The 25,973-nt window shown below is 39.0% G+C and overlaps 1 protein-coding gene across 1 annotated transcript; it reads right to left on the reverse strand.

Annotated features, from left to right (window-relative positions):
- Nucleotides 1–41: 41 nt before the first annotated feature.
- Nucleotides 42–25,858, reverse strand: LOC133527399 (solute carrier family 35 member F5). Its single transcript, XM_061864392.1, has 10 exons — nt 25,314–25,858; nt 25,028–25,162; nt 24,552–24,617; nt 22,817–22,909; nt 16,886–17,038; nt 13,340–13,522; nt 8,954–9,095; nt 8,594–8,753; nt 8,053–8,253; nt 42–5,409 (listed from the first exon to the last, which is right to left on the reverse strand). The coding sequence occupies exons 1-10, from the start codon at nt 25,467–25,469 to the stop codon at nt 5,340–5,342; spliced, it is 1,359 nt and encodes a 452-aa protein (XP_061720376.1). The 5' UTR covers nt 25,470–25,858; the 3' UTR covers nt 42–5,339.
- Between the last annotated feature and the right edge of the window lie 115 nt (nt 25,859–25,973).

Genomic DNA, 25,973 nt, shown 5'->3' on the forward strand with positions numbered 1-25,973 from the left:
CATAATGGAAGAGGACAGAGGAGCATAAATAACACAACCAGTCAAGGTAATAATAAAATATATTGCCACAACTCTTGTAACACATATAATCCATTTAATACTGTCATTGCTATGATAGGTATTTTACACAGAAAATGGTGCTTAAGAGCATGTGAAAAAGTGGATCGTATAATATTTCCGAGGAATTTGGATTACCTATACATCTACTTTTTTCATAGCAACAGACGGGTTTTATATGCGGGCATATTGTGAAACTCACTTGTTTGTTTGTTATTTACATATTAAGTTGCGTCGCTGGGTCTTCTTCGTTCGACATCTGAAGTAGATGGCGTTGTACGTCGACATAAACCTTTGGCGCAGTAACATTTACGGATACCATACTTTGCACTACATTATGCGTCTTAGTAATCTATTGACAAATGCCAAACGAAAATAGACGGATAGGTAAAAAACTTAAGTAAACTTACTTAAGTTTTTACATGTTTATGACAATAATTATATGACAATACATGTTTAAAAGACACACACAAACAAAACAAATGTCTATTCGAACACGTCACAACTACATCCAACAGGTGAGTTACTTAAGTTTTTTACCTAGAAAATGTTTTGACAGTTTACGCTCTTTCGATCGATTATCTTAAAAGATAACCTGTTATTAATAACTGATCAGGTTTAATATTGCCAGTCTTACACGTTACGGCATTAATTGTGAAAGAATAGTTACAATACAAGTGCGTGCAAAAGTAGGAAAAGACCTATTGACGAAAAACTACCTATTCGCACGTGTATTGTACAACGTTTTAGTAGACATATGGCGCACTAGTGAGGTAAAGTAGCGCCATATATACCGTAAACGTTCGGTCGTGTTTTAATTTATCGCCACTCGTTGCGAATTTCCTAGTTTTCGCACTTGTTCGTAATGTACTAATTCTAAAATATTAGTCGTTGTTAATTAAATGATAACTCGTAATAAATGGATTAAAATTCACAATGAAAACGGGACATTGAAATCTGAAAGATCTGCACTTTTATATTGTAATGTATTACTAATGTAACATTAAGGGACTTTCGATTTATCAGAACTTACCGAAGTTATTTAATGAAATACAAGAGCAACTGTAGGATGTATCATAGGAATTCTGGATTATGCGGAAATCTATAAGTACATGCTTTTGTAGATCTATTATTTACACACGTATACAATCTTATCGAAAATAAAATAGCTTATAACTTATAAATTACGTGATGAATTAAAGAATCTTAAACATAGAGTGGCAATGTTCGGACGCGTGTTCACTTTGTATCAAGTTTTGCTCGCCTGACTCGCCTCATACATTATTAAACAACATGGGCAAAAAATCCACGAACATAATAACTAGAATTCTTACTTGGTGTTTGGTATATAAAAGACGTGTTATATCTGGCATTTCTTTTTCTTTTTCCCAACTTGCATTTCAGATTTTAGAATTGTTATATTATGTTCAACACACTTGCTCAAAACAACGTTTTAATTCCACCGATTTTTGGCTCATAATCCTAGATATTAATCACGCGTGCTTTTTCAGTATATTATAACAATCGTGCTTTTTCATTATATTATCCGACTGAGTTAAGAAGGTAACTGATTGCTAATAATATGCATGGAAACGGAGCCTTCTTAATTTGGTCAAGTAATACATTTTATTAAATCAATTATTAGGTTTCAAATGTTAGTTCAAAGAGGTTTTATCACACTAAACATAATTTATAGATTAAATTATCTCGTAAATTACATTAATGAATAAACAACATTTTATCGATTTGATCTCCATTCGTCGAATAGAAATACGAAAATATTAGCTTTTTTCATTTTTTTAATTGGCTGTTTGTCAATTTCATTCGCGCCTTTGCCTTGCGCGCGCATTGGAATCGTGCGTAAAAAATAAAATAACGGGCCAGCCATTTTCCGTATTTGTCGTGTGTTTTTAGTTTATATATTGACGAAAATGACATTTTCAAGCACTGAAAATGAAGAATACATAAAATTGACGCTGCCAGTAATAAGTACTAATAGAGGCAAGAGCCGAGAATGATAGCCTTTTACCATCAAAATCGTTTGAAAAGTACTTGGCGGCATATTAAACTTTCATTCAATGGAAAATCTACAAATATGCCCAGTCTTTATTGGAAAACGTGTTGGTAGCTTACTTCAATGAACTGGCGAATAAGTGCCTACAAGCCCAGCACGCTTTGGTGCAATTATTCGATGTTAAAACCGTAAGCCACCATTTTGAAAATTGAACATTTACTGTTTTGATAAAAAAAAAAAACAATTTTATAAGTTTTGTTTTTTCCTCGCAAGTGTGTTGAAAAACGTCGTATGAAACGCGTGTGCATTGGTCATTACTCACATGGGCTTTCTTATTGCGCGCTCGCTTACAGCTCGCGCGCACAATATCGTCTCGTGTGTAATGACCAACTTAGCACACTTGTATCATATTGTACTATTCCATACAGAATCACGAGCTCTTTCGATCCCAATACGGGAAAAAGAGCATCCCCAAAATTTCATACATTTTTGATTGTCCTTAAAAACGTAACCAAGTGGACCAAAAAAATGGGGGCATATTTTCTCGGCAAGGACGCAAAGATCCGTGATCCTGAGTAGAAATAATATGAAAATTCCCAATACTAACACAAAAATTGGGGGTTTAACAAGTTTAAATAGAAATGCCCATCGACAGTATTTTTATAAAATTCCATAGAATATAAATCACCAAGATCAGGTGAGTATTTAGTAGTAGATTACTTCGATGGCTCTGGATTCCAGAGCTACACGCAGTTTTTCTTCCCAAGGGTCAGTAATGTTTGGGAACGAGAAGTCTGGAAACCTTAACTTATATAAAATACCAAATATACGTAATAACAAGTTTGCACCTTGTACTTGAGACGCATGGTGGAAGATTGTAAATTAATCTTGAAATTATTAACATTACAATACATTTTATGTATAAGATTCTTCAATGTACAAAAAGTGTCACGAACCCCCTGTGCTTGGATATAAACTACAGACTATACGAAATTTATTCAAATCCCTTACAAAAAATGACAAAACAACAAAACCGTTTCGTTTAAAAGCGTAAAATGAATAGTTAATTATATTAATGTAATTGAAATCACATTGAAATATTGCGCGGCGAAATTTCATAATGCGATATTTCTTTTAGCATCTTAAGGCAGGGTTCCACCAGTGACTGGCACAAGCATATTCAGTACTAAAGTACTTACTCAGTAAAACTCTTGTGTTCTCACAGTGTCGCACACTGGTGGAATCCCGCCTTTAGATGCTGGCAAAAATGTAGCATTACAATACAATGAAAACGTTCCAGATATTTTTACTAACTTTATGAAATATGAATCGGCCGGTACTTCAAATCATTTGGAGATTTGTCGTGAATTGTCGCATTGGATTTACAGCTTGCTTTTTGATATTCTTTGACAATTTTTTAGTGACGATAATAGTCAATTACTTAGTCAGTCGATTGATATTTCCGAAATTATAATTCACACCATTTAAAAGACAGCACCTTTTAGCTGCCTTATAACCGACTGTATTATAATTTAAAACCAACAGTTTCTTAATTTAAAAGAACGATAAGCTTATGGGCTCTGGGGACTATGAACAGTAAAAATATAATTATCTTTTGATGTCATCATTATCATCTGCATAGTTTTAAAGTGTAGTCGCTTAGTTTTAAAAAGAAAAATACCCTAAGTTATCAAATCAAGTTACGTACTTTAAGTGGCCTGTTCAAACTACATGCTGGTAAAAAATATTGAGATCTCAGATCAAATTAAATAATTTGTTGCTTGTTGGCTGCCCTAGAAACGAGCCTAGATTAAATACAAATACAGGCACAGAGATAATATAAGAGAAGAGAATATTGTCACTTGTGAAGGAAGTTAAGCTTAAGTCCATTATAGTATCACATCTCATAACGTCACGTGCACAAACTATAAATATATTATTTACATTATATTTATAGAAAACCAAATCAAGAATACAAATCGTTCAAGTAATGACGCACATATTGGTGCAATACTATGCTAACATAAAAGCAAAGATAATTTGAAATAGATGTGGATTGTCAAAGTATACTTAGTAGCCACAATAAATTTACTACCATATTTCTTCAGATGATTAAAACTTTTACAACGCCATTGGACTTTGATCTTTATTCTTTCTCACCAATATGTGTTAATTTTTTTAAATATCAAAAAGTGGCGCCATCTACTAGAGCAAAGGCCAAAGGTATGGCGGCATCTTTTCGAGCGACGGGCGGTTTCGAGCCAAATTTAACACATATCAGTAAAATAATAAGGATCAAAGTCAAATGGCGTTCTAAAAGTTTTAATCATGTGTCGAAAGATGGCAGTAAATTTGCTGTGGCTGCAAAGTTTATTTTGACAATCTATCTCTATTTCAAATTCTCTTTGATAAAAGTACACACGTGATACAAAAAGATCGACGAATCATACCGTAGACACTATAAAATCTTTTTAAGTTAAATATACTTAAGTCAACTATACATGATTTCACTCGGTGACTATTGTTTAAACTTGTAGTGGTACATCTATAGTAATTAATAACAACAACTATCTGGAATGTTTAAGCTATGGTTAACATGCATTTAAAATGTCTAAGTCTATGTATAAATGCTATGTTGTGAACAGTGGTACATATATTAATAGTGGTAGTCTGACGCCACACTAGTCGCTGCGTGGCCGTGTTGTTACCACTGGCTGTCTCACAGTTTCCTAACCGTGATTATTGTGATTAATACAGTTATACTTCTTCAAGTTTTCATGGTGTAAATAAATAATTAATTGAATAATACGCGCTATTAAACTGAAGCGTTTAAAATATCTATAACTCTAATTGTAGACAAGTCATTGGCTAAACATTAAAAATTAGCGATATTTTGTGATATGACAACTTTTCTTGCCATACATAACCTCCTAAAATCCAGAATCGTTTTGCAGGTTTGAATTAGGAAACCTTTCATTCCATCATAGTACAAAATTAGATTAGAAATTTGTCCTTTTAAAATGACATCGGGAATCGGGACGTAGGAGGACATATTAGACAATTATCGACTTTTTTAATTGGATGATTTGCAACTTTAATTATTCTTAGGACTAACACTAGGATATTTGAACTTTTGTCGAAAAAGCAACCAGTTGAATCGCTACAGAAAAACGTAGTACCAGTGATGCAGGTGAGGTGTACAGCAGCGTGTCGGATGCTCAGACTAGGCATAACAAGATGTGTCCACACGAACTGCTTGCGAGCCCCGCTACGTCGGTTCGTCGGCGGACATCAGCGCCTCCGACTGCTCGTCCAGGTCTGGAATGTTTCTTATTACCCTGGAATAAAGGAGTTAGTTAATTAATATTGAAGTTTCGGTTTCGTTAAAATTTTCAGAAATGGGTTCATCAATTGTTTGCGGACTATGAAGAAGTAGTAGGTTGTTAACCAAGGGTTGAAAGTAACCCATTGCACCATTTGCACCCAAGATACGTATGAGCCTGGTTTTAGTGTCGCGCTGACGTTATGCACGCGGAGATTGTGTGTTAGTGTTGGCTACGTGCGAAGTGCATGGTGGGGGTATAGTAAAGCAATCGCAGCGCATGCGATGGTAAAATTTGGCACTAACAAAGAAAGCGTCTTTAACATTTCGTACAAATTATATGCACGAAATGGAATTTTTAATTTATGATAACTCCTGAGTTATTAATTTAAATTGCATGGTGTAAGGTACCATTGTAATCTGTATGAAATGCTTAATATAACTAACGTGTTTAATTTGATAATGATTAATATTGTATCCATGCAAATAGCTTTGTAAAAACCACAAATTATGTGATTTTTTCTTTATATTAAGAATGGGTATAGTAAGTTTTCCTTAAAAGATAGACCTACACCATCACGGACTCTTTGTAGACCAATGAAAGCGAGACAACCCTACCATACATTATTTACAAGCTTTTATTTAACTTGCAATGTAACCTATGTATGTACGGGGCAAATCTTACAAGTTAAATTTGACCCATTTTCCGGGTGACAGTCAGAATGGCGGGTGTACCGAAATAAAAATAAATGAAAAGCATACCATATTTTTGTACCTAATTTGTACTATTTAGTACCTGCGGTAAAAAAAATTGTACTTCACGGTACACAAAGTTATCATCAAAAAACAGTACACCCGCCATCCTGACAGTCAGAATGGCGGGTGTACTTTATTACGCTATGTTCCCGTGGTTATTGATAAATTCTATAAAAGCCAAATTACTACCTACTAATTAGCCAAATTAGGTACTAAATAGTACAAATTAGGTACAAAAATATGGTATGGTTTTCATTTAATTTTATTTAGGTACACCCGCCATTCTGACTCTCACCTTCCCGGTTACCGAATTACCGATGAAGATAAAAAATTTGCATACATATGTAAGTCAGGTGAAAATGCAATATTATGGTACTATAGATCTGATCTGATGATGGGGACAGGAGGTGACAATAGGAACTCTGTGATAAAACAACGCGACTTAATTGTGTTTGGGGTTTTTAGAAGGGTCTCGATGAGTATTAGTTGCCTGTGGATTGAAAAGTACAGTCAGCGATAAAAACGTGTATCAAAAATGATTTTTTTGTAGATCGTATTGTCAAACTTTTTACACTTGTAGCTTGTGGATCAACTGCACGAAAAAAGCCTATAGTGCGCTGCGCGTCCTCTACAATAACGCGTTCAGGATGCTGATGGGGCTGCCACGGTACTGCAGTGCGTCGGGGATGTTCGCGGAGGCATACACGGACGATTTTCATGCCATTATGCGCAAACGCGTCGCGTCCCTGATGCGTCGTGTTCGTGGTAGCCCCAACAGACTCTTGAGCGCGGTCGCAGGGGCCCATGACAGCCCGATATTTGGCCACTGGGCGAAATCTCACGCGCCACATGCCCACTACGACAAGTAATTATTTTAATAAATTTAATTGATAATTTTAATTTAATGTAATTGATAATTTCAATGTAATTTAATTGATAATTATGATTTAATGTAATGAATAGTGTTAATTTAATTTTATCCGTATTTTTAATTTAATTTAATTTATATTTTAATTTTATTTTATGTAATTTATATGAAAATATTTTGATTGTTTGTTGTTTTGTGTTTTTGTATAGGTATATGGATCTTGTCCGAAATAAATGCTTTTTTTTAAAATAACTTATGTTGTTATAGCTCAAGCGGATTAGGCAGCGTTTACGATTAAAGCTCCTAGATAGCGTGTTTTTTTTCCGATATCGTTAGCAAACATCGTCATATTGTAACCAATTTTACAAAAACTTTAATAAATTATACACTTACACCTTTCTCAAGAATTGTTCATCGATAGGTGAAAACTGTATGAAAATCTGTACAGTAGTTTTTGAGCTTAGGTTAGGATAGACGTTTTATAAGATGTAGTGAGATTTTATGTTTTCCACTAGATTTGCGGATGCTAGGTGATGAAATAATACGAGTTATGGGGGAAAAACAAAAATAATATATTATAAAACTTTAAAAAAAGATTTACATGAAACGTTGCCAGCCGCGTATATAAGGCAAGAAGGTGTACCTAAAAGTCGAGATTTACTCTCACGCGCTGCGTCGCGTTGCATGTGGTAAAATTGCAGGCGCTTATGTCCACAAGGCCTATTTCCAAAACACTAGGTGACGAGACAGTCGGGCACGTAGCGAGTACGATATGAACTCACTCGACGCTGTCAGTCCGCAGTCTCGACCTTAGCCGGACAGAGGTCGGCTCAGCGGCCTCGCCGCCGGCCATAGAGCGTCCCATCCGGGCCATCATCATCACAGTCCCCGTAAACATTCACGCATGAATGAATGAAAAACTTAACTTTATATCTAGTGGCCCATAGAGACCTTAAAACTAAACATACATATTACAAAAATTATATTCGAAAACTAGTCACATCAAAAGTGTCAGGGGTTAATATAAGAACTCACTCGAAGCCATCAGTCCTCAGGCGCGACCGGAGCCAGCCGGCGGCGGGGTCGGCGGCGGCCAGCAGCCAGCCGGCGCCGGCCAGCAGCCCCGCCGCCGCGCGCCACGCGCCGCCCGCGCGCAGCGCGTCCCAGCCCGCGCCCAGCGCCGGCGTCAGCGCCAGCGCCGTCGTGGCCACGTGCACGGACGTCAGGGAGCGGCCCCTGCGGTCGTTGTTACATATCGGGGTAACTAACTGGGGGGGCCTAGGATCTTAACATGTACTGGGCAGTTCCCTCGGTTCAGTCCTGGGCGGATCCTAAGCTTCCCGACTTAGTTGTGACAAAAAAATGCATTGACAACGCTAAAGTTTCTTGGCCGTATTAATGTAGTTTCCAATAGTTGTTTATATTCGCCTCCCGCTTTAGCATTGCCATCCAGGAAGTAGTCTGATTAAATTCACGAAATTGACGAAATCTGAACAAAACTTACGAATCAAGGTTGGCGGACGTTCCTCGTGGGATATGCCTCGTATGTGGATTAATAATTTTGGGGCACACTCACCAGAGCCACAGCGACTCCAGCAGGAGCGGCCCGAGCAGCGCGTCGAGCAGCAGCCAGGACAAGGCGGGCGCGGCGGGCAGCGCCAGGCGCTCGGCGCCGCTGGCCGCTAGGGCGCCTCCTAGTGCCCAGCCACCGAGGCCGCAAGCGCAACCCACCAGACCTGCCAACCAACAGCCAGAAACTTGAATCATAAAAATATCCGTAAAGAAAGTCAAAAAGTAATTTTAAGCGTATCATTAAACTTCTACTATCATTAAAATTTCAAAAGCCACAAAGTTTAAAATCAGAAGAGCAGTTACTAGTGCACCAGAAATCAGACTTTAGAAAGTGAAGGGTCTCATTTCATATGAGTGCACTGACCGACTAGCAGCGGCGAGTTGATGCCGTCGCCCTTGCGCATCTCGAGCCGGAACAGCAGCAGGTGCACTGCATAGGTCAGCGCGGCGCCCAGAGCCGCCAGCACGCCCGCCCAGTCCGCCTGCTCCCACACTCCGACCACCACCTGCCCAACCACCATATTGTGTTATGAATTATCAGACACTCGTGGCAGTTGCACCAAACCATCGCGTCAAAACAATCAAACGAACAAATTGTCACAGTAATCTGAAGAATTTTCATAGTAACGTTAGTCAGACTACCATTGTGCATGGCGCAGCCCGCACTTAGTATGTCTCGACTCGACAAATGAACTCTCAACATAGTAAAAAACTGGCTACGAGACCACTCCCTAGAATAAAATATAAAAATACCACTAAAACAAAATTAATACAATTTCGGCCATACCCCAAAGATCCTCTTGACCTATCAGCTTTGTCATCGGAAACTGGTATAGAAGAAGTCAGTGAGTTTAACTTATTAGGAGTATTTATTGATACGCACCTAAATTGGAAAAAACATAGAGGAAACTAATAAAAAACTATCTCGATTCAAATACGCCTTAGGGATACTTAAAAGAAATACTCAAAGTGAATGCGCACCATCTGTATATTATGGAATTATATTGTGGGGCGATAGCAAAAAAAAAATGCTTTCGTGTTATTGTTAACACCCATGAGCCTGATAGTTGCAAAAAATATTTCATTAAAAATAATATGCATATAACCTTACCATGCATATACATCCTTGAGATCGGGTTATTTGTCAGAAAACACATCGAGATGTTCGAATTTATAAAAAGTGAGCGACGCCGAAATATCTTAGTCCTTCCGCCTCATAGAATAAATATGTATAGGGTCGGGCCATACTATAGGTGTATACAAATATATAATAAGCTCCCAATCGATATAAAGAACGAAACCAAATTCATCGTTTACAAGAATAGACTAAAGAGCTTCTTAACCTCTAAAGCCTACTACTCAGTCGAAGAGTTTATGACAGACACGAATTTATGATTTGACCTGGAAATTACGCCTCTATGTTTATTAATTAATGTGTAAATTATCTATTGTAAATAAATTATAATAAAATGTAAATAACTTAGCTAGTACTCATGAACCTTCTATGAATTATGTCTATGGTTTATGAATTTAATCTTGAATGAATTTCAATTTAATGTATGTATAATGATTATTTCTCGCAATTAATTGAATCTGGATTTGTGGCTACTTAGAACTAATATTTATGACATGTTTAATAATTATAGTATAGTATTATTGCTTTATTTTAATTGTAAGTAATTCCTAGTATTACGTGAATGCTATTTTGTGTTTGACTACGTATTTATTTTAGTACTTAATTAGTTTTTAGGATATCAATTATGTAGCCATGCCCCGACAAGGTAACCATGCATGCACTTAATACATATTGACACCTTAATGTAACCATGGTTCTGCAATAAACAAAATGAAATGAATTACATAAATCAAAGCCGTATGATGGCTGTACGCCGGGCACTTTCGTACCATCGTCCGCACTGTTAACTTAAAATATGTAAACTTTATTGCAAAGTATCCAGTTAATTAAGACTATTGCTGTTGGTAGTGTTAGCACCTGCTACAGTGTAGAAATAATTACAGTAATCTGTAGCCGTACCACGAGTTGACACTTGACGTTTACTTACGTTAGCGACTGCGTAAACTTGATCGTAAAGTTCATCCTGCTGGGGGGGGGGGAGAGGAGAATGCGATTTTATTTTAATTTCAATGAAATTATGACGTTTAAAATAATACTTCCACACTCCATGCTATCAAACTCGGTGCAGAACTGCAGAGTTAGCTTAGACGGGCTCCAGTACGGTTGTAGGTAAAAATAAACGTTCCAAAAAATTTTTTTTTTAAATATAAACGAATCGAATCGTCGATTACATCGAATTACAGGCCTACCGCTATCACCTCCCTTCTGTCTAAGGTCATGGAGCGTATAATTAACGCGAAGCTCCTGAGATACCTAGAGGAACACGATATGATCAGCGACCGCCAATATGGCTTTCGCCATGGTCGCTCGACTGGTGATCTTCTAGTGTATCTCATACACCGCTGGGCCTCGGCCATTGAGAGTCAAGGTGAGGCATTGGCAGTTAGCTTGGATATAGCGAAGGCGTTCGATCGGGTCTGGCATCGGGGTCTCTTGTCGAAGTTACCATCATATGGACTGCCGGAGGGTCTATGCGAGTGGATCGCTAGCTTTTTGTCCGGCAGACGCATACGAGCCGTAGTAGACGAAAGCTGCTCTGATAGCATGGATATTAACGCTGGCGTTCCGCAAGGTTCTGTGCTATCCCCAACGCTGTTTCTGCTGCACATCAATGACATGTTGTCTATCGGCGATATTCATTGCTATGCGGACGATAGCACTGGGGATGCCTTTTACACAGGCCGCGCTAACATCCCTCGTTCTGAGGTGCTGGAGAGCCGTGAAAACCTTGTGTCGGATATTGAGAGCACTCTATCCAGAGTTTCGGTGTGGGGTCGGGATAATTTAGTCCGGTTCAACCCCACAAAGACACAAGTTTGCGCGTTTACCGCTAAGAAAACCCCATTTACTGTGGTCCCACAGTTCCAGGGCACAACCCTTACCATGTCAGGGAGTATTGGGATCCTCGGTGTCGACATCTCCAGTGACGTCCAATTCCGTAGTCATCTGGCAGGGAAGGCTGCGCTGGCATCTAAAAAACTCGGTGTGCTCAATAAAGCAAAGCGATACTTTACTCCAGGGCAAAGACTGCTACTTTATAAATCGCAAGTCAGACCCCATATGGAGTATTGCTGTCACCTTTGGGCAGGAGCACCTGGATGCCAGCTTGGGCCCTTCGACTCAGTTCAAAGACGTGCTGTACGAATCGTTGACGATCCCAAACTCACAAGCGGTATTGAACCTTTAAGTCTAAGGAGAGACTTTGCCTCCTTATGTGTGTTCTACCGCTTGTACAATGGGCTGTGCTCTGAAGAATTGTTTGACATGATGCCCACGGCTACTTTCTATCACCGCACCGCTCGCCGTCGACAGGGTGTTCATCCTCATACCCTAGAACCTAAATGGTCACGCACTGTGCGGTTTAAGAGGAACTTCCTCCCGCGCACGCTCCGGTTGTGGAATGAGCTACCTGCCGAGGTTTTCCCGAGGGTCTACAGTATGAGGTTCTTCAAAAAAGGAGTGTACAGATTTTTAAAGGGTCGGCAACGCGCATGTAACACCTCTGGAGTTGCAGGCGTCCATAGGCTACTGCCACCGTCGTGGTATAAAATATATATATATATAAACACTAAAACAAACCAAACGAGTATTCATTCCTTTCCTTTCGATTCTTACGTAATATAGGGGGGAGGCCTACTCTTTTTTTTAAGGGAAGGGGTTAAAAATTGGCAAAAATCGTGTTACTCAATAAATGAATGGCGCCTAATCAAACAATAGCTTCCATGAACATTATGATTTATTCTGATGTAATTATGGAAGATACACGTTTATATATGGAACGCTTACGTACTAATTATACATATACTAAACCACAGAGTTCACGCAGTCGCTAACCTAACGTAAACGTCTAACGCCAACTCGTGGTAGCCGTGCTGTTTTGACCGTCCAGAAATTCTTGTTACGTGAGTTCGGGGTTTTAATCTTTAAATTTTTCGTTGGTACTTTATTATTTTCACAGCACTGATGTATTTTATCAAAAGTTCACTTTTCCACAATGGTTCGCCACAGGCCACTGGGATTTAAGTTCTATTGTTTAACTGGCCACTGAGTTCTGGCTTTGCGCCGCACTGACAGGGTCGGCATGTACGAACGGCGTTAATCAAACAACAGCTTCGATGAATATTATGATTTATTCTGACCTATTATGCAAGATACACGTTTATATATATACAATGCTTACGTACTAATTATATACTACACCTCTACACCACAGAGTTCATGCAGTCGATAACCTACTAGTGTAGTAAACGTCAAATGACAACTCATGGTAGCCGTGCTGTTTCTGACCGTCCAGAAATTCTTATAACGTGAATTCGGGGTTTTAATCTCGGACTGTTCATGATTCTATGTTACCTACTCTTATACCACCACTTGTGATGAGATGATGGTATGTAATGTTGGAGTCGAGTTACCAGATCCATATTTAAAAAATCGGAACACGATATGACAAATGCAGCACTGTCGAAATTAGGTTCACCTACCAGCCTGAGGAGCGTGAAGCGGTCGGCGGGCACGATTCGCGCCAGTGCGCCCGTTGCCGATGCCAGCTGTTTCGCTGAGCCCGTGTGCGGCTCAGCCCATAGGCACATCTAACTGTAAGCGCAGCGTACTCACCAACCCGGCGGCCGTGAGCAGCACGCCGGCCAGCCTGGACAGCGTGAAGCGGTCGGCGGGCGCGGGCCGCGCCAGCGCGCCCAGCGCGAGGGCTAGCGCGCCCGCCGTCGACGCCAGGAGCGTCGCCGAGCCCGTGCGCGTGCTGCGCAGGCTCAGCCGGTACAGGTAGTTGGAGATGAACCACTAGAAAGAAAAATAAAATGATAAACGGTTGATGGCCTTTGAAGGGTCGAGCCGGTCGTGTGAATAAGTTTTTCGAACCTAATGTACAACATGATTTGACATTTATCGATCAGTCACTTTTCGATGAAGGAAACCATTGTGAGGATACTCGACTAATCCCAATGTGGTTTAGTTTGACGAACTTAGTTGAGGGGTTAGATGGACGCTTTCGTAAAAATTGCCATGTGCGCATATTGAATTTTATAACAAAATCTAGGAAAATAAATAGCAAATGAGCAATTTATCATAACAATGTGGATATTAAAATAAAAAAGTACAGAACCTGAAAGTTTCATTATTTTATTTATTTTTTTTACTTCCGGGGTACTTAAGGGTATGTATGTATACATCGTGTCATTTACGAAGACGCGTGCCTTGACTCGTATTGTCATGTCATTAAGAGAGATTTAACAAATCTGCGCGTCATTGTGGATGACATAGACTATACCATTCGATTCCATACATTTTATATAAAAAAAGATTGTATAGCATCTATATACATAAACGCAATATTTCATCGACAAAATAGCAATTTTCTTGTTTTCCATACTTCAAGATGGGCTTGCAGTGACCTTGACGTCACGATCACTTATCGTTTTGCTAGGATCATTTTGCGAGTGAAGCACGACTGTCGTGCAACAGAGGAGGTATAATACTCGTAGAACCAATGTTGATATTAGATTAGTGAAAATCAAGCAAAATACTCAGCACCGCTAACAAGGAACCATAATCCCAAAAAAGTAGATCGAACATCTCAAGAGAGCAGGAAACCTGGTGAGCGGACCTCATCAGCCGTTAAAGCTTTTATGGCAATTACACAGAGCCCTAATTAAGCTGCCGGGTGCGAAATTATCTTGCCGGCCTGTCTAACATAGAATCTGAAAACAGGGTAATTAGTTTGTTTAGTTAAACATTATTAAAATATGTATTTAAAACACTACTTTTCATTAACTAATAAATTTAATTTCCTTTTTAGGGTTCCGTAGCCAAATGGCAAAAAACGGAACCCTTATAGATTCGTCATGTCCGTCTGTCTGTCCGATTCTGTCTGTCCGATTCTGTCACAGCCACTTTTTTCCGAAACTATAAAAGCTATACTGTTCAAACTTGGTAAGTAGATGTATTCTATGAACCGCATTATGATGTTGACACAAAAATAGAAAAAAAACAATAAATTTTGGGGGTTCCCCATACTTAGAACTGAAACTCAAAAAATCTTTTTTCATCAAACCCATACGTGTGGGGTATCTATGGATAGGTCTTTAAAAATGATATTGAGGTTTCTAATATCATTTTTTTCTAAACTGAATAGTTTGCGCGAGAGACACTTCCAAAGTGGTAAAAAGTGTGCCCCCCCCCCCCCCCCGTAACTTCTAAAATAACAGAATGAAAAATCTTAAAAAAATATATGATATACATTGCCATGCAAACTTTCACCGAAAATTGGTTCGAACGAGATCTAGTAAGTAGTTTTTTTTTAATACGTCATATAAATTAAAAAAAAATTTTTTTTCATCAAACCCATACGTGTGGGGTATCTAAGGATAGGTCTTCAAAAATGATATTTAGGTTTCTAATATCATTTTTTTCTAAACTGAATAGTTTGCGCGAGAGACACTTCCAAAGTGAAAAAAAGTGTCCCCCCCCCCCCCTGTAAATTCTAAAATAACGGAATGAAAAATCTAAAAAAAATATATGATATACATTACCATGCAAACTTCCAACGAAAATTGGTTTGAACCAGATCTAGTAAGTAGTTTTTTTTAATACGTCATAAATGGTACGGAACCCTTCATGGGCGAGTCCGACTCGCACTTGGCCGCTTTTTTTTTATTTCCTTAATTTGAGCTGGTAATTCATTGGCTACTCGTAAAATGCCAAGTAGACAGACTATTTACTTTCGAATAGCCTTGTTTTGTTGTTGTAGTTGTGTTTGTTGTTTAAAGTCGATACAAAACATACAACATAGTCGTATTCGATCAATTGTACAAGTTTTGAAACTTTTTTTGACGACCGGTATGGCCTAGTGGGTAGTGACCATGCCTATGAAGCCGATAATCCTGGGTTCGAATCCCTGTCAGGGCATTTATTTGTGTGATGAACACAGATACCTATTTGTTCAAGGATTTATATGGGTGTTTTCTATATATATAATTGTATCGTAGTCTGAGGTTCCACATTTCCACAACACAAGCCTTCTTGAGCTTACTGTGGGGCTTAGTCAGGTCGTGTAAGAATTTCCAATATTTATTTATGCAAGACCTTAGACCAAAGGCATTAGATGAGGAAATACAGAGGATGACTGATCATCATCATATTAGCTGAAAAATGACCATTGTACACAAGCACCAAACGCAGATGCCTAAGCAGCTTGCTCGCGCGTGGAGAGATACTCCCGTAGTTTGCCATTCATTTCGACGATGTTCGTAAATAATGGCCAACATTACGATAAACTATTTTTCTCAAACTTGTAATGAAATGTTGACATGACTTACTTCAAATTAGGTCCGGAAATAGTACATATCAGGTGCGATGAGTGAAGGTGATATGTAAAGGAATTTCATACAGCCTTACACACCTAGGCCTGTAAGGCAACCTTCTTTTGTTTTTAAACGTCAAATTATGGCCTGGCACGTCTTGGCATTCAACCGTAAAAAACCTATAAGCAAAATTCTGCCAGTATGCTTTTTTTAATTTTTTTGTCTTTTTTCTTTTTTTTTTTCTTTTTTGTGTTTGTTAAATATTATTTCAGGGGTTCAAAGGGGATCAAAATTTTCATTATTTTTGCGCTACGACGCACGGTTTAGGAGATACAGGCCCAAAAAGTTTTATTTTTTTCAATTGTGCAGAAATCTTTATAGGGCTGTATCTCCTAAACCGTGCGTAAAAATAATCAAATTTTCGTTCCCCTTTTGGTATCAACAAAAACGCAAAAAAGAAAAAAAAAACACAAAAAAGACAAAAAGAAAGAAAAAGAAAAAAAGCGTAATGGCGTGCGTGATAGCGCCAAAATAATTACATTTTTGTTCCCCTTCAATATCCCAGGCACGGAATAACCTATCACATTAAGACATGAAACAATCATCATCATCATTAACTTTTTTTTTAAATTATTTCATTGCAAGTTTGAGAAAAGCACTATACAAATCTCGGCGGGAAACGGGGTTGCCGGCCGCGTATCCCTATCCGATATACTACTATCTACTATATCTACTTGGCCTGCAACTCTTCGTTTCCCGTCTTCTATAGTAATGTACTATTTGAGCACCTAGCCGCTCAGATGTATCTGAAAGTGATGGCAACTTTACGGCACTCGACACGCACCGGCACTGTGAACACGAGCGCCATGCGCAAGTGGCGGCGCGTGGCGGCGGCGGCGGCGCGGCGCTGCGCGAACTCGCTGGCCCGGAGAGACGCGGCCCAGGACAGGCGCGCCAGCAACGCCTCGCCTGCCATCGCCGCGGACATCACCCGAACCTGTTGAACATCAATACGATCATTTGGCGGTTCTCGAAGTCATTTTCCACGGAAAACGATCCCCGCTATTTGTGTTCCGACGTTAAGCAGCATATTTTATTTTTCGGAGCCTTATCAGTTGGCTCAATAGGTCAGAGGGGTAAATATTGAGGTTTTAGGAACCACTGCCTGAATCATGACACACACAGGTACATCGAACTGCAAAATGGCATGAACACAATATTAATTTAGGAATTCATTCATAAAGTGGTTATGCGCTTTTGCTAAGTACTTACTACACTTCTTGACCTGTAGATATACAAGAACACACATTTTAAAAGCTACATACAGCTGACTAATTATTGTTTATTATTAAAAAAAAAAACATTGTAATTACAGCGTTCGCCAATACATTACAATCTTAATATTAACCATTATTACTTAACCTAATATGTAAAATCACTACATTAGACTACTTAATTAATACTGCGATTCAAATATTTGTTTACATTTTTGTATAAGTTGTGACCACTTGAATGCGAACACATCAATGTGCGGTGCCACATTAAGCACAGAGTTGAGCAGCGTGAGTGCGGTGTGTAGCGGCGCCTGGCGCAGCAGCCCCTACTTATAGAATAGCTATGCCGATTATTTTAATGTCCAATATTAGCAATTGCCTCTTATTATCAAATAAGATTAAGGCGCCGAAGGTTTGTGTTCTTCTCTCACTCTCACTGAGCGTTAGCGTGTATCATGTTTTTGAATTTTCATTTGATGACAGTTTTAACAAAAAAAAAGTAATCAGGCGGGTGCCTCGGCCGAGGCAGCACGCGCGTTTTCCTCACCCGAGGCACGTCTACACTGGCCGGTTTGTGCGTGAGGAAATTACCTCGTGCGTATGCTCGCTCTGTGTGGACCCGCCCGCCTATCGATGTGGTTCTCAACGAATTGATGAAGTCCCAAGAGAAAATCCTCAAGATTGCTAATTAAATTTTTGGCAACCATATTGCGATCTATAAAACCTGACAAGTGGGAGTCGGACTCGCGCACGAAGGGTTCTGTACCATTATTTAGAAAAACTGCAAAAAAATATGTTTGTTGTATGGGAGCCCCCCTTAAATATTTATTTTATTCTGTTTTTAGTATTTGCTGTTATAGCGGCAACAGAAATACATCATATATTTGATCATTATACTATTTGATTTTGAAACGTACATAATATACAGCATTACAGTCGAGACCAAAGCACTGTACAATTCAGATTATATAATAGGATTACATACTAGGAAAAACAGATCACAATCAACTTTCTTCACAGATCACAATCAGCTATCACGGTTCATGAGAAATTGCCTGGTGACAGACGGACGGACGGACAGCGAAGTCTTAGTAATAGGGTCCCGTTTGACCCTTTGGGTACGGAACCCTAAAAACGGTAAGATTTTTCAAAAACTCCGCTCTCTCAACCTAGAGCACTTTAAGAATGAAATGAATGCTTGTATGTCGAAAATAAACTCGATAATTTTACGCGAAAACCATTTCGACGATGTTCGCCTACCTAGTATTAATCGTCTTGCAAACTCACAACTAATAAGTCTAATAACGATAACAATTGATATGAAACCTTAGGTACAACCGTACTAGGCTACATAATTCTGTAACGCATTGACATATATCTAAGGACGTGCCTTACGGGCACTAAGAAAGGTGCTAGTTCAGTGGTGTCACTCACGAATTCGAGCCAATCGTGCAGTCCAACTAGTTGCAACCAATCGCGCGCGTGATGCGAACTGATCAACTAATCGCGATGTGGCGTTAACTGCACGATTGGCTCGAATTCGTGTGCGTGACACCGCTGTACTGGCCCCATTCTTATTGCCCGTAAAGCCAGTCCTTAGATATATGTCAATGCTGTAACGTAATTTATTTAAATTGGCTTATTAGTGACACATCCACAGTATACTTCCGTACTGTATAATCTTGGTGTAATCATAATCAAACATCGTTTGAAGCTCATTCGAATTGTACTCACGTAATTCTAATTACTCTAATTAGATACTTATTAGGACCTTTATTCCTCCTCGATGACGTATACGAGGGGTGATCCAAAAGTAATGATAATCAGTATGAAAGATACATAAAATGTTTAATAAAATAATTTATTTTTCTACGTAATCTCCAGTGCCGGATTAACCATTAAGCAAAATAAGCACTTGCTTAGGGCACCACGTCTAGGGGGGCACCAAAATCGTTGGCAAAAAAAACGGGTAGTCTCCAACGCAGGCCTTTGCCCCTACGAGGAGGCCCATTCCGTCAGGCTTGCAATATGCTGTTTTTTTCCTCATACTTTACCCATTGGTTCGTGGTTGATTTTTGATTTCCAGCATTCTGCAAATCTGGCAGCCTTTAGGCCAAAGGGCCTTACATAGAGCTCAGTTTTAGAAAGCTACTTGTCTTCAACCCTACGTGGAGCTTGTTCTTCAGCCTTCTCGGAGTGTCGAATTTAATAGTAGATCTACTTTTGTCTTAATTTATAATTATGTTGTGTCCGAATTTCGCTCTCATGCAACTCGGCCTTCGGCTTCGCACCGATGTCTTAACAGATTTTCGAGGATCGGAATTCGCCACTCATGCTGCCCGAGCTCTTGCACACCAGATTGGTTTGCGACGTATTGCACACGGCCAAGCTGCAGAGCCGCGATCGTGCGAACTAATTGTCAAAGTTTTATTATAAAAAAACTGATGACGGAATCAAAGGCTAAAGTCCAGGTTCGGGGCCCCACGAAGGTCGAAAACCAAAAACATACGGTTTTATTTGAACCAAAGGTTTCCTTTAGCAGAATTAATCTTTGTTTTCCTAAGATGTAATTAAAAAGTGATGCCACCCAGATTTTAGATTCAGGTTTATTTCAGCTTCGGCGAAGTCGGTCAGTCGGAGGTCAATAACTGTTTAAGTTTAGGTTCTAAGTTACGTTTGGTATCATTTTCGACATAATCTAAATGTAGATCATACCAAATTTCATTCAAATAGGTAGGTGCAACGGTTATTAATTCCACCCTCCTTTACACATCCTTAGCGATGATTTATTAGATTAAAACTATCCTGTCCTTTCTTGGGACTAAACTAATTATCTCTATACCAAATTTCAACTAAATTGGTTCAGCGGTTGAAGCGTGAAGAGGAATATTTAAAAAAAATGAAAATTTTACATGTTTCCACTTCGGAATGGTGTCAATGTGATACCATACTCGTAAATGAGTTCGGCATTCCCGATTTATACGAAAACGATACCAAACACAGCCTAGTAGCTTAACTGATGTAGATATCAAGATAAAGTTGAGAGCCCACCCCCTCCTCTAAAAATGTACACTACAAAACTTGGTGGCTCCACTTCTTAACTAAATCAACCCTTGGGTCCTAACTCCTAGGGGCCAATCCTGCCAAAGGAAATCTTCGGTTCGAAACGCCTATTTCATCGGCTGCAACTAACTCTAATCAAGTGCCCTTTTGAGCGAGGCCAAATGCCGAGCAGCAGGAGAGCCATGATCACATTGGTTCGATTTCGTTAGGTCTTATTCATACCCGGCTTTTTACTTTATGCAAAAGTTAGCCTTACGCCTCACATTTTGGCTATGTGTCCAAATCCAGGCTTTCGTCTCTCGCGGCTGGGCATTATGCCTTGTTTACAATTCGCCATTGGTTTTTTTTCTAGCGCGCCGCCATCAGACTCTCCGGGCGTCTGACCTTATGAGGACCTCAGCATTCGGCTTCATTCACACAATTTGTCAATTCCAAGTTCTGCTTTCTTGAAGCGCGGCCTTTAGCCTCATAAGTAAAAGCGCCGATCGAACCGCGCTTTCAGCCTTATGAAGAGCTCATCTTTCGACTTAGTTTTGTAAGACACTTGGCCATAGATTCTTGCCAGAGCTCGGCCCTGCTGAAGCTTGACCTTTGGCCTCACATGAATGCGCTTCTCAGAAAAGCTCTCTTTTCATCCCTGTGTGAAGCTCGACCTTAGTCCTCGCTTACACTGGGTATTTTTTCAGTCACAAAATCCAACTCTCTCGCAACTCCGCCTTTAGGTCTTTTTTGAAGTGATTAAAGCAGGTTTTAATCACATAGTTAGCCGGAAAGGCAAGTACACAATCATAGATATAGGTAATTTCAATCATTTAGTTCACGCCTGCTTTGATAAAAGTGACATTAGGATGGCGACTGCACCAGCATTACTGTTGCAACGTTACTGCTGCAGCACTATCAATTTCCTTGATAAAATAAGTAATGGATTGAAAATACAAATTGCAGCAGTAATGCGACCATGAACGTCACTTAGTTTACCAAAAAAAATCAATGTTGTCAATGTAATCTGGATGAGCCTAGGCAGAGGGGGCACCAAGATCTAGAAATGCTTAGGGCATCAAAATTTCTTAATCCGGCACTGGTAATCTCCATCCAAGTCTACACAGTTAGACCATCGTTTATCCAGACCACGAATTCCTTTTAAAAAAATATATTTTTCTAGACCCTCCAAAAATGCCTTCAAAGCGGCCATTACCTCGCCATCATTAAAAAATTTGTTGCCTCTAAGATCTTCCTTTAGCCGTGGAAAGAGATAAAAGTCGCTGGGGGCTAGGTCTGGCGAATATGGGGGGTGTTCCAGCAATTCGAACCCTGAATCACGGATGGCAGGTCCTGGTGAAACAGGATGTCAGCTCGAAGTTTACCCCGCAACTTTTCTTCCCAGGCCAGTGTTCCCACAAATTCAGCGTATGTATCTTTAGTACACATTTTTTTCAAACAGAAGTATTTAATAACCGCTCTCACCTCAGTTTTCTCCATTTTTGCGTTATTGTTCCGACTGCTCGAGAAAAAACAGCTGCAACTCTCTGACAGATACATATTTTTTAATTTTTCATTTATTAATTTACTGGAGTCTTTATGGCCAGTAACGGCATACCTATTTATTTTAATCCGATTCAATAAGTATTCAGTTATCATTACTTTTGGATCACCCCTCGTATTCGCCAATAAATTGTGAGTATGATTCTCTGATTGCTACAAGATTTTATGCAATATTCCAGCATATTGTAAAAAAGTTACGTTTGAGGTGGCAGTCATAATAATAAATTAAGTGTTGTGGCCCTAGTAAATAAGGGTACATGTCTCGGGCAGTGCAGGTGTAAAAGGGTGTAAGTTCCACGTAACACTTATGCCCTTTAATACCTAAGCTGCGCGAGACTTGTACCGTAATATTCACTAGGGCCACAATTCTGTGGCCCTAGTGAAAAAGGGTACAAGTCTCTGGCAGTTTAGCTGTATAAGGGCATAAGTGTTACGTGGAACTTACACCCCTTTACATCTGCGCTGCCAGAGACTTGTACCCTTTTTCACTAGGGCCACAGAATTGATATGTGGGTTGGTCTCACGGAACAGATTAACACATTGACGTTCCCGCGGAGGCGCAAAAGCAGCGCTCTGCCACCACAACCATACTGATATTTACTTCAAGGATCAAAACAAGGGGCAAAAGTAGTACAGTTTGTTAGAGGACATTTTGTATCATATTCTAGGTACAACATGCTCATTAGATGGCCCCATTATGAAAATGCAAACTATAACTATACCACACAAAATGCATGTTTAGTAAACATAAATAACATAAAATCAGTTTGATTTTAAGAAGTTGTCCAGCGGCACGTAACCATGACATCAAGTGACACTAAAAAGTTGATTTACCCTTGACTTATTTAAGATTAAATTACTCTTTCTTATTGAACTACAAATAATGTGAAACTTACTTCAGCCACTTTATTGAAGCGCACAGCGCGAGGAGTCGCATCATCACTGTCTGTTGTCTCTCCAGCACGGACAGGCACAAATGTGGAGTCTCCCTGTTCATAAGACACATAATGTATCTCTTGTCACCCAGTGACATTACTATATATATTATTTATAATACTTATATGTTCCATTTGCACCTAGTAATATTAATTTCATAATTTTTCATAAGTACTTAATTTATGCTTAATTTCATGCATTAGTGGCGTAGCAGTAAGTTGTCCGACATTCGAAATGAATTTAAAAGTGGATAAATTACTACCTTGGGTGAGACTTGAACTCTGGATAGATACTCCAGCGCTCTGCCATCTGAGCCACCAAGACCTCATCCCATCCATAGGCAGCAAATTTTCCCACCATATGGGTCTAGGGGACCCTAGCAACATCTACCGTAAGTACATTACACTCCTTAGACTACTGAAGTTCCAAGTCATATTGGTAATTCACCAGTAACTATGTGCTACCCATACTACATTAATTTTTAACAAGCAGAAACATCTGCAAATGATGCTATTAAGCTTAGAATAAATTTAATAATTTAATCATTCTGCTTTTCAGTGAAGGAAAATATTATGAAGAAACCGGACTAGTCCCAAAAAGTCCTAGTTTCCCCTCTGGGTTGGAAGGTTAGATATGAGGATTGTTTGAATTGAGCCTATAGTAAACTTTATTTGTAAGTCCATGGCACACATAAATTATACACATACTATAATAATATTTCAAATTGTTTTCAAATAATAAGTAGGTATTATGATTATGATAGACTGTTTTTCTATTCAATTTGTTTACCCCAAAATCAAAGTATGTAAAGTAGGGATAGTAAAGTTACTATCCAGTATCTATATCTAGACGGATAGTAGGTGATTATCCGGTATCTGGCCCGATATTAAAATAACAGCCAGATAGGCCAGATATCAGATAGTAGCCAAATATCCAATGCATCTCTAATCTAGATTATGAAAAATATTTTGACTAGCCTCGTCTTGCCCAAGCATTCATAGTACCCATTATATTGTTGCTTTTGTGTAGCAGTGGGCTCTTGTGGCATAATTTTTTGAAATAGAAGGACTTTTTTTCCACACACAATTTAGATGTTTGTAGATTGTGTCATTCACGAAGATGTGAGCCTTGACTCGTAATGTCAAGTTATTAAAAGCTGGATTTGACAAATCTGCATGTCATTGTGGATGACACAAACTATACTTGTTTACATTAGTACTAATTAGGTGGGTCCACACAGTGCGAGCATACGCGCGAGGCAATTTCCTTGCGCACAAAACGGCCAGTGTAGATGGGCCTCGGCCGACGAAATTGCCTTGCGCGTATGCACGCTCGGTACCTACACAATATGGGTAAAACAGACAGCCCCAAGTGCAGAGCGTGCATGGAAAAAGAGGAAACAACTAAACACAATCTCCAAGACTGCAAACAGGTAGAAGTATACAGGAACAAATACCTAGGGACTCCATGCACACTAAAGGAGGCAGGTAGCAACCTGAAAGCCTTGCTAGGGTTCGTGGAGGAGCTGGGGTGGTTAGAGTAGCGCTACCTCGATTTTACAGAAAAATAGGCACAATGGATGTCGGCTTGCGGAAAATGCCCAGAAGCACTAACTATGCTCGCTCGGTGTGGACCCGCCTATTGGCTTAATAACATACACTACATGCAACCATACTCTTCTCTTTTATAACTTACCAAACTATTGTTTGATTCATTAAAAAAGTTATCCTCATCTGCCTCAGCATTGGGTTCTAACAATTGCTGAAAAAAGAACAATAAATCAATACATTCCCTTCAGGTACATCAAATATGTGAAAATCCTGTAAATTATTTTTTCATTGTACTTGGCAATTGTTATCTGTGATGTCATGAAATCAGATAGGTGAAATGTAACCTTGATAACAAGAATTCATACAATCATAGTACTTTTAAAAGACATATCTGTTGAACACATAATAAGATTATTTGTAATAAACATACAAATATAATTAGACTATACCCAATATGCAAATATTGGCATTTTAATTTAATCTGACAATTGTTTACATTTGTGCATATAAAGATTTTACAATTAACAAGATTTCAGGAAAAATACTCTATATTTATGAATGAAAAATGGTTTTCTAGCTTGTTAGGGGAGTGGGAGCAAATTTTATTTATATTCAACTTACTGTGTAATCTGCAGGTCTACAGGGGTCTCGGGTGGGTGGCGAGAAACACAACCCCACAAGGTAAACAAATAACAAAGAGCTGCGTATGTAAGATACCAGGAAGGGCCTATCTATTTTTTCCTCTACATAGATGTACTGAAAAAAAAATACAAATATTCTAAAGAGACATTATTACAATACACAGTGTAGTAATCACATTAGAATATCATGACTATCCCATAGAAAACTTAGCTGGCCTCTTTCCTTTCTCATGACAAAACATAACTGCAACACATGCAAGGTTTACCTTAGTCAGCTCGGACGACACCACCCACAATACATCAACCAACAAAAGGATGAACAATCCAAACACAAACTTTTTTTTACTGAAATGCTGGATGTCGTCGTTGTCATTCTTGTTGTTTTGGGTGACGCGAAAATAATTGTGGCATAGAATCAACATAAAGACGACTTATAAATTCAACTTAAACAAGTTTAAAATCAAGTTATAAGATGCTTGCGTCCATAGTTTTGTATTGTAAATCGTCTATTTGCCGAACACCTGTTAGTTTCACTTTAACTTAGTGTGTGATTATATGAGTTAAACCACCGCTGCTTCTGGTGAAACATATATGATTTATTCTATTATTCTGACATAAATATTAAATACAAAATAATCGTTGCAAGGAGTCGCAAAATTTGGAAGCAATATAGCACTAACTGTCAAAATCAATCGACAATCCATTGACAATTATCATCCCTCTAAGGGGCTCTATAAACCTCACTTATATCAAAATTGCGATGTTTGTTACAATTCGGCATTTGAGCGATCGAATTCATTTTGTTGCACCTTACAGTGGGCAATAATGGGGCAATATATTGCAAATCATTTGCATCGGTCGGTGCACAAACTACTAAGAAGATCCCATAAACGTAAAGGGCTTTGTAGATGCGATTATTTATATGA

Source organism: Cydia pomonella, chromosome 18 (genome assembly GCF_033807575.1).
Source record: "Cydia pomonella isolate Wapato2018A chromosome 18, ilCydPomo1, whole genome shotgun sequence".
Lineage (NCBI taxonomy): Eukaryota > Metazoa > Arthropoda > Insecta > Lepidoptera > Tortricidae > Cydia > Cydia pomonella.

Coding starts and splice junctions, on each gene's coding strand:
- LOC133527399 (XM_061864392.1), bottom strand. CDS start 25,469: ATGTTGATTCTATGCCACAATTATTTTCGCGTCACCCAAAACAACAAG. Junction 22,910..24,551: donor ATGAATCAAACAATAGTTTG/GTAAGTTATAAA, acceptor TCTTATGAACAG/GGAGACTCCACATTTGTGCC. Junction 5,410..8,052: donor CTGAGGACTGATGGCTTCGA/GTGAGTTCTTAT, acceptor CCTTTATTCCAG/GGTAATAAGAAACATTCCAG.